General features: G+C 45.7%; 3 protein-coding genes across 4 annotated transcripts in view; 1 reads left to right on the forward strand and 2 right to left on the reverse strand.

Annotated features, from left to right (window-relative positions):
• Positions 1-13,852, reverse strand: part of LOC134647290 (ovalbumin-related protein X-like) — a 283,884-nt gene that overhangs the window by 169,090 nt on the left and 100,942 nt on the right. The window lies entirely within an intron of this gene.
• LOC134663192 (golgin subfamily A member 5) overlaps positions 1-13,852 on the reverse strand; it is a 379,694-nt gene that overhangs the window by 102,607 nt on the left and 263,235 nt on the right. The window lies entirely within an intron of this gene.
• Positions 1-13,852, forward strand: part of LOC134647631 (HEAT repeat-containing protein 5B) — a 55,644-nt gene that overhangs the window by 13,561 nt on the left and 28,231 nt on the right. Inside the window, exons 18-21 of the mRNA XM_063501990.1 lie at positions 1,808-2,068; positions 5,912-6,101; positions 8,050-8,210; positions 9,470-9,608. Coding sequence (XP_063358060.1) covers positions 1,808-2,068; positions 5,912-6,101; positions 8,050-8,210; positions 9,470-9,608 — 751 coding nt within the window. The remainder of the gene's footprint in view (positions 1-1,807; positions 2,069-5,911; positions 6,102-8,049; positions 8,211-9,469; positions 9,609-13,852) is intronic.

Below are 13,852 nucleotides of genomic sequence, written 5' to 3' on the forward strand. Positions count from 1 at the left end.
ACACTTCACGGAGTGCATCAAGATGTCGAAGGGAACACGGCAGGAGGCCATACAAGTGAACGTGTACACCGCGCTGCTCCTCGCGTTGAGGACGCTCGCCGAGCAGAAGAGCTCGCTAGGGCAGGATGCCGTTAAGACGGCTGCTACTGAACTTATTATTGTAAGTAAATTATGAATGAATGTCATTTCCATAGGCAACAAATGTTAGAACACTTCACGGAGTGTGTCAAGATGTCGAAGGGAACACGGCAGGAGGCCATACAAGTGAACGTGTACACCGCGCTGCTCCTCGCGTTGAGGACGCTCGCCGAGCAGAAGAGCTCGCTAGGGCAGGATGCCGTTAAGACGGCTGCTACTGAACTTATTATTGTAAGTAAATTATGAATGAATGTCATTTCCATAGGCAACAAATGTTAGAACACTTCACGGAGTGCATCAAGATGTCGAAGGGCACGCGGCAGGAGGCCATACAAGTGAACGTGTACACCGCGCTGCTCCTCGCGTTGAGGACGCTCGCCGAGCAGAAGAGCTCGCTAGGGCAGGATGCCGTTAAGACGGCTGCTACTGAACTTATTATTGTAAGTAAATTATGAATGAATGTCATTTCCATAGGCAACAAATGTTAGAACACTTGACGGAGTGCATCAAGATGTCGAAGGGCACGCGACAGGAGGCCATACAAGTGAACGTGTACACCGCGCTGCTCCTGGCGTTGAGGACGCTCGCCGAGCAGAAGAGCTCGCTAGGGCAGGATGCCGTCAAGACGGCTGCTACTGAACTTATTATTGTAAGTAAATTATGAATGAATGTCATTTCCATAGGCAACAAATGTTAGAACACTTGACGGAGTGCATCAAGATGTCGAAGGGCACGCGGCAGGAGGCCATACAAGTGAACGTGTACACCGCGCTGCTCCTGGCGTTGAGGACGCTCGCCGAGCAGAAGAGCTCGCTAGGGCAGGATGCCGTCAAGACGGCTGCTACTGAACTTATTATTGTAAGTAAATTATGAATGAATGTCATTTCCATAGGCAACAAATGTTAGAACACTTCACGGAGTGCATCAAGATGTCGAAGGGAACACGGCAGGAGGCCATACAAGTGAACGTGTACACCGCGCTGCTCCTCGCGTTGAGGACGCTCGCCGAGCAGAAGAGCTCGCTAGGGCAGGATGCCGTTAAGACGGCTGCTACTGAACTTATTATTGTAAGTAAATTATGAATGAATGTCATTTCCATAGGCAACAAATGTTAGAACACTTCACGGAGTGTGTCAAGATGTCGAAGGGCACGCGGCAGGAGGCCATACAAGTGAACGTGTACACCGCGCTGCTCCTCGCGTTGAGGACGCTCGCCGAGCAGAAGAGCTCGCTAGGGCAGGAGGCCGTCAAGACGGCTGCTACTGAACTTATTATTGTAAGTAAATATATTTGCACGATATAAGTGAACGTGTTCACGTAATCAGCTACCAGTTTACTATACTTTCTGGCGAACGTTCTATTTTTCGTAATTTTTTTTTCATTAGCCTATTTGGTGTCCCACTGCTGGGCAAGCCTCCCCTCGTTTCCTCCACTCGACCCTGTCCTCGGCATTTTCCCACCATTTGGGGTAGAATGCGTCTAAATCGTCCCGCCATCTTCTTTTCGGTCTGCCTGTCAGGCCGGGGCCTGCACCGTCTATGGTGTTCCGTGGGCCCCACTCAGTAACCATTCTGGCCCTTTTTATAAGCGTAAAAATTTCGTGACATCCTGCTCAATTTCCTAAATAAGACCATCTCAAGAAAATGCGCTCATTTTTATCCTTCCGCAGTCGGGCCTATCATCGGCCAGCATTCCGGTCCGCGCGGCGGCGGCGTGCTGCGCCGGCCGGCTCTGCGGCTGCGTCACCGAGGCCGAGAGCCAGGCGATCAGCGAGCGCGTGCTCGCGCTGACCCGCTCCACCGTGCGCGCCACCCGGGCCGCGGCCGCGGCGGCCGTGGGAGCCGTGCAGCGCGCGCGGGGGGGCAGCTCCGCGGCCGCGCTGCCGGCGCTGAGGGCCATGGCGCAGGACGCGAGCGGACAGGAGGCCCAGGTTAGCTCCGGGAGTATAGTTGGTCAAACAAAAAAACCGGCCAAGTGCGAGTCGGACTCGCGCACGGAGGGTTCCGCACCATCAACAAAAAATAGAGCAAAACAAACAAAAAAAAAACGCGGCGGCCGTGGGAGCCGTGCAGCGCGCGCGGGGGGGCAGCTCCGCGGCCGCGCTGCCGGCGCTGAGGGCCATGGCGCAGGACGCGAGCGGACAGGAGGCCCAGGTTAGCTCCGGGAGTATAGTTGGTCAAACAAAAAAACCGGCCAAGTGCGAGTCGGACTCGCGCACGGAGGGTTCCGCACCATCAACAAAAAATAGAGCAAAACAAGCAAAAAAACGGTCACCCATCCAAGTACTAACCCCGCCCGACGTTGCTTAACTTCGGTCAAAAATCACGTTTGTTGTATGGGAGCCCCACTTAAATCTTTATTTTATTCTGTTTTTAGTATTTGTTGTTATAGCGGCAACAGAAATACATCATCTGTGAAAATTTCAACTGTCTAGCTATCACGGTTCGTGAAATACAGCCTGGTGACAGACGGACGGACGGACGGACAGCGGAGTCTTAGTAATAGGGTACCGTTTTTACCCTTTGGGTACGGAACCCTAAAAACTATACTCATCCTTTTCTTTTGGGTGCTAGTACTGTGTAAGACAAAGATAGTATGATTCTGTCTGTCTATGTTTGAAATGAGACAGTCTTTTGACAAACTATATTTATAAAATCGTCGGTACGAATGACTATAGAATAACGACCTTTTTGAGTTTTATACGGTTTCATTCAGTCGCTTGAACCAAACCATCTACGAGGGGCGTTCAAAATATTCTCGGTATTGATATCTTACGACCTCTTCTAAAATTTCTTTCGTTACTGGCCGCTAAGGTTTATTCATTGACATTAAAAAAAAGTATAATTCGAACCGAGATAGTCTTTTGTTTTTCTGCAATTGCTGAACAAACATGAACATCCTGTGCGAATTGACAATGTTAACTAAATTAGAACATCGATGCGTGATAAAATTCTTGACAAAACAGGGTAAAAATCAAAAAACCATAAAAGAGGAAATGGATTGTGTTTACCGTGAGTCTGCTCCTTCTTTATCTACCATTCAAAAGTGGTCAAGCGAGTTTAAACGCGGAAGGGAGAGTATTGAAGATGACCCTAGACCTGGCCGGCCTGTAGTAGCTACTTCACAAGAAAATATTGATAAAGTGGAAAAACTTATATTGGAAGATGGTCGAGTGAAGGTAAAATCTATAGCACAAGTAACCAATCTCTCTATTGGTACCGTACATGATATTATACATGACCATCTTAATATGTCAAAAGTAAGTGCAAGATGGGTTCCGCGAATGCTGACTCGGCTTCAAAAAGACATGCGTGTAGCTTGTTGTTCCGATTTTATTGACCTGTGCGGTGAAAATCCTGATGAGGTGCTGCAAAGAATAGTTACTGGAGATGAAACCTGGGTTCATCATTATGACCCAGAGAGTAAACAAGAGTCCATGCAGTGGCACATTAAGGGTTCAGCTCATCCCAAGAAGTTGAAGGTCATCCCTTCAGCTGGCAAGGTCATCAAATATCACAGGACAGTACTACGCTAACATTCTACGTCAATTAAAGGATGTAATTAAAGAAAAGAGGCGAGGAAAGTTAACCAAAGGTATTCTGCTTCTGCATGACAACGCCCCCGTCCATACTGCTCATATTGCCAAGGCAGCTATTGTTGAACGTGGGTTTAAAACTGTTACTCACCCACCGTATAGTCCGGACTTAGCCCCCAGCGACTTCTTTTTGCTCCCCAATCTTAAAAAGGATCTGCGTGGAAATAAATTTTCTGACGATGAAGCATTGAAGGCGGCAGTGGAGGAGCATTTTTACACGAAAGATAAAAAATATTTTTACGAGGGATTAAAAAAAATAATTGATCGATCTTTTAAGTGTATGAACATAGGGGGGGAGTATATTGAAAAATAAAAATATCAAACTTTTCGTACTTGTTTGTTTTCATTCTCATACCGAGAATATTTTGAATACCCCTCGTATCACCGTTAAAACTTTCAAAAAATTTTACCATATAGGAAGTTTCAAAAGTATTGGACGACATGTATCATAACATAATCAGTCCGTCAACTGGCGCTTATCTACCCGCGAGATAGACTACACGTTGTTTTCTCGAGAAGGACAGGGAGTATATATCTTGGGTGAGTTACTGTCGGACTGTTAGGGCTGCCAATTCTTTTTACGTTATAAACAGACTGAGACCCTTTAGCCTTTAATAACTGCTATTTTCACTAGGTATGGGCTCTCCACGCGCTCTCCGTGCTAGCCGATGCCTCCGGACCCATGTTCCGAAGCCACGTAGAGTCGACCCTGAACGTGGCCTTGAAGCTGCTGTTCACGGACTGTCAGACTGTTAGGGCTGCCAATTCTTTTTACGTTATAAACAGACTGAGACCCTTTAGCCTTTAATAACTGCTATTTTCACCAGGTATGGGCTCTCCACGCGCTCTCCGTGCTAGCCGATGCCTCCGGACCCATGTTCCGCAGCCACGTAGAGTCGACCCTGAACGTGGCCTTGAAGCTGCTGTTCACGGACTGTCGGACTGTTAGGGCTGCCGATTCTTTTTACGTTATAAACAGAATGAGACCCTTTAGCCTTTAATAACTGCTATTTTCACTAGGTATGGGCACTCCACGCGCTCTCCGTGCTAGCCGATGCCTCCGGACCCATGTTCCGAAGCCACGTAGAGTCGACCCTGAACGTGGCCTTGAAGCTGCTGTTCACGGGCTGTCGGACTGTTAGGGCTGCCGATTCTTTTTACGTTATAAACAGAATGAGACCCTTTAGCCTTTAATAACTGCTATTTTCACTAGGTATGGGCTCTCCACGCGCTCTCCGTGCTAGCCGATGCCTCCGGACCCATGTTCCGAAGCCACGTAGAGTCGACCCTGAACGTGGCCTTGAAGCTGCTGTTCACGGACTGTCGGACTGTTAGGGCTGCCGATTCTTTTTACGTTATAAACAGAATGAGACCCTTTAGCCTTTAATAACTGCTATTTTCACCAGGTATGGGCTCTCCACGCGCTCTCCGTGCTAGCCGATGCCTCCGGACCCATGTTCCGAAGCCACGTAGAGTCGACCCTGAACGTGGCCTTGAAGCTGCTGTTCACGGACTGTCAGACTGTTAGGGCTGCCAATTCTTTTTACGTTATAAACAGACTGAGACCCTTTAGCCTTTAATAACTGCTATTTTCACCAGGTATGGGCTCTCCACGCGCTCTCCGTGCTAGCCGATGCCTCCGGACCCATGTTCCGCAGCCACGTAGAGTCGACCCTGAACGTGGCCTTGAAGCTGCTGTTCACGGACTGTCGGACTGTTAGGGCTGCCGATTCTTTTTACGTTATAAACAGAATGAGACCCTTTAGCCTTTAATAACTGCTATTTTCACTAGGTATGGGCACTCCACGCGCTCTCCGTGCTAGCCGATGCCTCCGGACCCATGTTCCGAAGCCACGTAGAGTCGACCCTGAACGTGGCCTTGAAGCTGCTGTTCACGGGCTGTCGGACTGTTAGGGCTGCCGATTCTTTTTACGTTATAAACAGAATGAGACCCTTTAGCCTTTAATAACTGCTATTTTCACTAGGTATGGGCTCTCCACGCGCTCTCCGTGCTAGCCGATGCCTCCGGACCCATGTTCCGAAGCCACGTAGAGTCGACCCTGAACGTGGCCTTGAAGCTGCTGTTCACGGACTGTCGGACTGTTAGGGCTGCCGATTCTTTTTACGTTATAAACAGACTGAGACCCTTTAGCCTTTAATAACTGCTATTTTCACCAGGTATGGGCACTCCACGCGCTCTCCGTGCTAGCCGATGCCTCCGGACCCATGTTCCGCAGCCACGTAGAGTCGACCCTGAACGTGGCCTTCAAGCTGCTGTTCACGGCGCCGCCCTTCCAAGAGGACCTGCATCGCAGCGTCGGGAGACTGCTGTCTGCGCTGATCACTGTTGTTGGGCCCGAGTTGCAGGGTAGGATAATCTAGCTATGTTTAAATGGTAGCCTTGGAAATTTGACGTGTGATTTTGACGGACTATTAGCAACATTCTTAACTGACCATATACCAGTTACGAATTGTCATTTTACAATGTGACAACGATGGTACCGCTCTATTTCTTCTTTTTTGGTGTCACTCATTACGTGGCACAGTGATTGTGATTGTCAGGGGTCGGACAAAAAGTGCGGATGACGTCAAACCACTTATAGGATGATTTCAAATAGTATTTTTGATTTTCATAAACAATTATCACTTATCATTTATCAACCTCTTTATTAAACGATATCGCCACTTGAAATGAGTAAGTACGTTTTTGACTGACACATTGTCAATCAGATGAACAATAAATTGACTTCGTTATTGTTTAGCTATTGTATCTTCACGATTATATTTAGTTAAAATTTAGCTATAAGTTAAAAGTATAATAACATCAAATTATCTTTTTTTATTTTTACTAATCTTACCTACTGTTCCCACTTTTGACTATTAAACCTATTTATCTGAGGATCCCACAGACTTGTTCTAAGTGTTCTAACTAATTTCAAATAATTATACCTTATGGTAACAAGTTTCGTGAAATTTATTTTATTCACTACATCACCCTACCACCTGTATTATTAATTCCATGGATTTATTTACGATTATTTTGTTACTTCATTAATACTACTTTGTTACTACATGTCACACGGAAGTTTAAATACAAACTCAAACATCACCTGTGTGCAAGATTACGTCATTTTTACGTCATCCGCACTTTTTGTCCGACCCCTGGTGATTGTCAATCACTACTTCACAATTGCATCTCACTTTTCACAGAATTCCGCCCCCCTTGTTGATTAGTGTAGAGTCGACGGCTTTCTTTATTTGGTAAATTTCGGCGTTAACGTTATCGGCTTGTGTTTTTGTGACCTTCGTTCATTTTGTTTTTTTTTTTTCCAATATTACCTAATTAAAGTGCCAAAAAATTTAACGAGTAAATTCAGGGTAGGTATGTCGTAGTCAGATTGTATAATCCGCCGTATTACATTACGGCTAGCCGTTTTACAAAACAGGGGCGTTTTGAAATGCGGCGGTTCGACGATTAGCCGGATTGTCATTACGATACGTTCTTCAATAAGGCGGCCTACGTTTAGCCGCATCGTATCTACTATTTAAATTGTAGAGTGACCATTCTTTCGGTCGCCTACGTAACCGGAGTTTGACAATGTTTGCAATTTAATTTATTTTTACCATGGTCCCACCGCACTTCATGTGTTTCTTTTCCAAAACATTTCCTTCACAACTTAAATAGACGGAGCCCCTCTTCTTCTCTTTCTGGGCGGTTTGCCCTTCGGGCATCTGAAGCTACCTAACGAACCTAACCTACTTACCTACCTACGCTTTTTTCCCCAAAGTGTAATGTTTTCACGGACGTCTCACTAAATCAATAGCTAGGTAGGTTAGGTTCGTTAGGTAGCTTCAGATGCCCGAAGGGCAAACCGCTCAGAAATAGGAGCCCCGCGTTCGCGGGGCTCCGTCTAGTTAAGTTGCAAAGGAAATGTTTTTAAAAAAGAAACAGTCCGACGAACTCCAGATTTGATGGACACCCCAGCGTTTTTCATAGTTTGTTGTTGTTATGTCAGGCAGCGCCACGAGTGTTAAAAATGGGCACTAAAAACTGTCAAAGCGGCGGCTAATGACTCGCTGTATTACATTACGGCTAGCCGTCTTGAAGAACGTATGGCGCCGAATACATTCCGGCGGATTTTCATTCAGCCGCATTCAATCCGGCTAATCGTCGAACCTCCGCATTTCAAAACGCCCCTGTTTTGTAAAACGGCTAGCCGTAATGTAATACGGCGGATTATACAATCCGACTGCGACAGGTACACGGATCGTTAGGTATGATAATCTAATGATAATAGATTTTTCCTCATACATAGGCAGTGCCGGAGCAACCGTGGGCCGCTTCCTGTGCGCGTGCGCGGCGCTCGGCGAGTGCGGCGGCGGCGGCGCGCGCGCCGAGGGCATCGGCTGCCTGCAGCAGCTGCAGATGTTCTCCCCCCGCCACGTCAGCGCGCACATGCTCGTGCCCACGCTCGCCGTGAGTATCTGTAATACTTAGGCAGTGTCGGAGCAACCGTGGGCCGCTTCCTCTGCGCGTGCGCGGCGCTCGGCGAGTGCGGCGGCGGCGGCGCGCGCGCCGAGGGCATCGGCTGCCTGCAGCAGCTGCAGATGTTCTCCCCCCGCCACGTCAGCGCGCACATGCTCGTGCCCACGCTCGCCGTGAGTATCTGTAATACTTAGGCAGTGTCGGAGCAACCGTGGGCCGCTTCCTCTGCGCGTGCGCGGCGCTCGGCGAGTGCGGCGGCGGCGGCGCGCGCGCCGAGGGCATCGGCTGCCTGCAGCAGCTGCAGATGTTCTCCCCCCGCCACGTCAGCGCGCACATGCTCGTGCCCACGCTCGCCGTGAGTATCTGTAATACTTAGGCAGTGTCGGAGCAACCGTGGGCCGCTTCCTCTGCGCGTGCGCGGCGCTCGGCGAGTGCGGCGGCGGCGGCGCGCGCGCCGAGGGCATCGGCTGCCTGCAGCAGCTGCAGATGTTCTCCCCCCGCCACGTCAGCGCGCACATGCTCGTGCCCACGCTCGCCGTGAGTATCTGTAATACTTAGGCAGTGTCGGAGCAACCGTGGGCCGCTTCCTCTGCGCGTGCGCGGCGCTCGGCGAGTGCGGCGGCGGCGGCGCGCGCGCCGAGGGCATCGGCTGCCTGCAGCAGCTGCAGATGTTCTCCCCCCGCCACGTCAGCGCGCACATGCTCGTGCCCACGCTCGCCGTGAGTATCTATAATACATATTATACTGGTATATATACACAGTGCTGTTTTCAATATGGATTAGTGAAGGTTCGAAGCTCTGAACGCGACACCTTGTATAAATTATTAAGCTGATAAGGTTCTGGTTCAACGTAGGTACCTTACTTCTTAAGGAGTTTCTCTGCGAGATCGAATTGCTAGACTTTAGGGTCGGTTGCGCCAACAGTTAGTCATCGTTAAAGAGTTCGCTAAATTTTATTGTATGGAAAGTTTCATAGTAAACCGCCGGGGTGCGCCGGGTGACGTTGATCAGTCTGTCAAGTGCGGATGGTGCAACTGGCCCTTAGTGGCGGTGGGTAGAACATACTGTCCGACAGACGCTGGGGCGGAAAAGTTCCTTAATAATGAATTATGGTAAGTCACAGGAAAAAATCCGTGAAGGCATGTATTTATGTTCAGCTGAGTGATTATTACCTAGATGTAAACTGGTAAAAATCCTCCAGCTAATCAAATCAAATTTGAACGAATGTTGTATTATTCGTATAATTTCAGCGGGACCTCTCAAGCTCGGAGCTGGCGGTGCGCCGCGCCGCGCTCTGCTGCCTTCGCCAACTGTCTCAGAAGGAGGCCGCAGAAGTGTGCCGGTACGCGCTGCTCGCCAAGGACCACGTCCCTGCCCGCCCATACTGTGGTACGTAACCAATAAAACTACTTAAGGTGACGGTAGAGGTGGGTAAATTTTCAGATTCTGTCAATTTACCCCATTTCACACACAAGCGCACTTCACGCACACTACCTCACTTTACTGGGACAGGTCATTGACCCATCAAGTTTTTTTAAGATTGCGTTTTGAGTTTAGTGTTAACCACTGACCTCTTTTGAGGAACAGAAACTGTAAAAACGTTCCATTGAAAGAAGAAAGAGAAACAATACATTAAATCTTGCTCTCCTTGTCTGTTCATGTCACACGTGACGTATTTAAATTCTAATTTATACTGGGTCAACCAAATCTTGTCAGTAAATAGGGACAAAAAAAACTATACTCATCCTTTTCTTTTCGGTGCTAGTACTAGTGTAAGACAAAGATAGTATGATTCTCTCTGTCTATGTTTGAAATCAAACAGACCTTTGACACACTATAATTCATTTGATTGTTAACTATTTTCTGCATATTATGGCTTTGTCGAGATACGCGTTTTGTAAAGTTAAACCGAATAAACCCAGATGTCATTAAGTCAGATGTAAAATGTTATTTACTACTCTATACGGTTATTCATAAGGCGAAAAATCAATTCAATTAAAAATTTAAATAAATAAAGTTTCGGCAGGGTGGAAATTTAATTAAGGCCGACAAAATAAAATTTAATAATATATGTCGGCTGATGTACCCCTAAGATCTTTACAGATTTACTTGTACGAGTATCCTATATTCGCTATTTATTTTGCTATTAAATTTATAAAATTAAAATAAATAATTAAATATTATACTGGCATTCCACCGCTATTATTTCAGTGCTGAACTGATTATCTTCGATCGTAGCCTTGATGATGTAGTTGTACTTACACTTACGGCGGTAGGAGCGGCAATGAACCCCGCGCAGCGTAGAACGAGAGGTGCGTTGGGATAAGTGCATATACATATAATTCTTCGTGCGTCTGTCTGTCTGTCCGTCCGTCTGTCACAGTCTATTTTCTCCGAAACTACTGGACCAATTCAGTTGAAATTTGGCACACATATGTAAATTTGGCACACAAATGTAAATTTGTGACCCAAAGATGGACGTGTAACGTAAATAAAATGTATTTTAGAGAATTTGAAATACGGTAGCCATTTTTGGGGGGGGTAAATGAAAAAATTAAAAAATATGTTTTTTAAACTATATAGTGTTACATATCAAATAAAAGAGCTCATTGTAAGAATCTCAAACATAACTTTTTTTATAATTTTAGGATTAATAGTTCAGCAGTTATTCATGAAAATAGGCAAAAAATGATCATTCTCCGCCCACTTTCTCCGAAACAACTGGATCTAAAATTTTGAAAAAAATACACAAAGTAGTTCTTTACCTATATATGTCAGGAAAATCTATAAGAAATGTGCAGTCAAGCGTGAGACGGACTTAATATACGGAACCCTTAGAATGCGAGTCCGACTCGCACTTGTTTTTGTTTAGCTCTTATTAGGTTTAAGGAGTTTTATGAGTGAAAAAAGAAGTTTTTTGTTTTATGTGCCCGCGTTATTGCCGATCGATTGTGTTTTAAACGATAATTAGACAAAAAAACTTGTTTTTCACCCAACGAATATAGATCCCCATGACACATCTTCCAAGTCGCCTTTGGATAGGCTTAATTTTAAAAATAATTGAAATAATGTTCTATATCATTCATACTTGCAAAAAAAGACTAAAAATAATTTACGTGACCAATGCTTATTATTAGTAAATATCTTACAATTTAATATCTGATATATCACACGATACAAAAAAATGGCCGCAAAGTTAAAAGTTTATTTATTTACGTTACTAGTCCATCTTTGGATCACCGACTCTTTGTCATATGTGAAAAATGTGTACCAAATTTCAATTGAATTAGTCTATTAGGGGCAGACACACGAGTGATCTTAAAAGGGATTTTTTTCTTGAATGATTTGTATGTACTTACCCCAACGCACCTCACGTTCCACGCGGCGCAGCGTAATCAGTAAGTACCTAATAATTAGTGCCCGACCGAAACACAAATTTCTGTATATATAAATATTGTTGTCCTACTTGCTCGCCAACTTTTGGTCTTTGTCACATAGTTTAGTTTCATAATACGAAGTACTATTTCGTATGTTTCGGCCAGGCCGAAAGATTCGGCCGTTTTTTGGCCGAAACCGAAACTACGGCCGAAACATGATTTTATGGCCGAAACCGAAACCGAATCTTCGGTCGGACACTACGAATAATCACAATGGTCTTAAGAGCGCTCCAACAAGAAAAGTCAAAATAATGCAAAATTGATGATATTCCTCGATGACATTCAGTACTTTAGGGTCATTATTAGAAACAATGAGTACTTGTTACGGTAAAAGCGTCTTCTTATCTTTAGGAATTACTTTTTAAATATTGGAAAAAGGGCTTATTAAATTAGTAATGATTTTTTTTCTGATGGTTGTTTCCGAAAAACCACGTGAAGCACTAAATTGTGAGCTCGTATTTGTAAATGTTGAGAAGTTTACTCTGGTAAAGCTGGCTATTTTGTATTACTAATACCCTGTACATTAGGAATTACTTTTGACATTTTTCCTAAATACCTTTGAGAAAGAGAAAATCGAAGAAAAACAAACTCAATTTTCTCTCCGAAACAAGTGTCAATTCCTACGAAATTCTACTTAATATCGAAGTCATTTTCATACTCAAGTAATCTGCAGCGTTTGCTTATACTGATGGTATACATTAGTGTTTATGAAATTCTACTATAATTTTTTGGCAATTTTTTGAAAACGACTCTAATATTACCGATGACGCGCGGTCGTGAGCTCAGTGCCGCGGCAGAGCTTGTAGAGGTAGGACGTGTGTCGGTCGGCTCCGCACGTTTTCAACGGCGACGACGAGGTTTTTTATCATTGTGTGCGGCAGGCGCCGTGTAAAATGCTATACTGTGTGCGTGACAGTGCGTGTAAACGGCGACTGAGAAACTTTGATCCTAGTACTGTGGATTTGGTTTTGTAGTATAGTATGTAACTACCGGACAGCATTAAAGATATTTGAAATGATCTGATATTTTATAGGTACTAAATTAAAAAATGGCTGAATACAAATGCTTTTGATGACATGTCAGAATCAGAATATATAGGTCTGATGATGGAGCTGGGAGGTGGTCACCGGTACCAATCAACCATGCAACTAAACCACTTCGTGTTTCGGCTCGTTTGATTCGTCTCAACAAGATCTTTGACACAAGATAGGACTCAGGGTCTGATGATGGAGCTGGAAGGTGGTCACCGGTACCAGTCAACCACGCAACTAAACCACTTCGTGTTTGGGCTCGTTTGATTCGTCTCAACAAGATCTTTGACACAAGATAGGACTCAGGGTCTGATGATGGAGCTGGAAGGTGGTCACCGGTACCAGTCAACCACGCAACTAAACCACTTCGTGTTTGGGCTCGTTTGATTCCTCTCAACGAGATCTTTGACACAAGATAGAACTCAGGGTCTGATGATGAAGCTGGAAGGTGGTCAACGGTACCAGTCAACCATGCAACTAAACCACTTCGTGTTTCGGCTCGTTTGATTCGTCTCAACAAGATCTTTGTCACAAGATAGGACTCAGGGTCTGATGATGGAGCTGGAAGGTGGTCAACGGTACCAGTCAACCACGCAACTAAACCACTTCGTGTTTAGGCTCGTTTTATTCCTCTCAACGAGATCTTTGACACAAGATAGAACTCAGGGTCTGACGATGAAGCTGGAACGTGGTCAACGGTACCAGTCAACCACGCAACTAAACCACTTCGTGTTTGGGCTCGTTTGATTCGTCTCAACAAGATCTTTGACACAAGATAGAACTCAGGGTCTGATGATGAAGCTGGAAGGTGGTCACCAGTACCAGTCAACCATGCAACTAATCCACTTCGTGTTTGGGCTCGTTTGATTTCTCTCAACGAGATCTTTGACACAAGATAGAACTCAGGGTCTGATGATGAAGCTGGAAGGTGGTCAACGGTACCAGTCAACCATGCCACTAAACCACTTCGTGTTTCGGCTCGTTTGATTCGTCTCAACAAGATCTTTGACACAAGATAGGACTCAGGGTCTGATGATGGAGCTGGAAGGTGGTCACCGGTACCAGTCAACCACGCAACTAAACCACTTCGTGTTTGGGCTCGTTTGATTCCTCTCAACGAGATCTTTGACACAAGATGGAACTCAGGGTCTGATGATGAAGCTGG

This window comes from Cydia amplana, chromosome 1 (assembly GCF_948474715.1).
Source record: "Cydia amplana chromosome 1, ilCydAmpl1.1, whole genome shotgun sequence".
NCBI classification, from domain to species: domain Eukaryota; kingdom Metazoa; phylum Arthropoda; class Insecta; order Lepidoptera; family Tortricidae; genus Cydia; species Cydia amplana.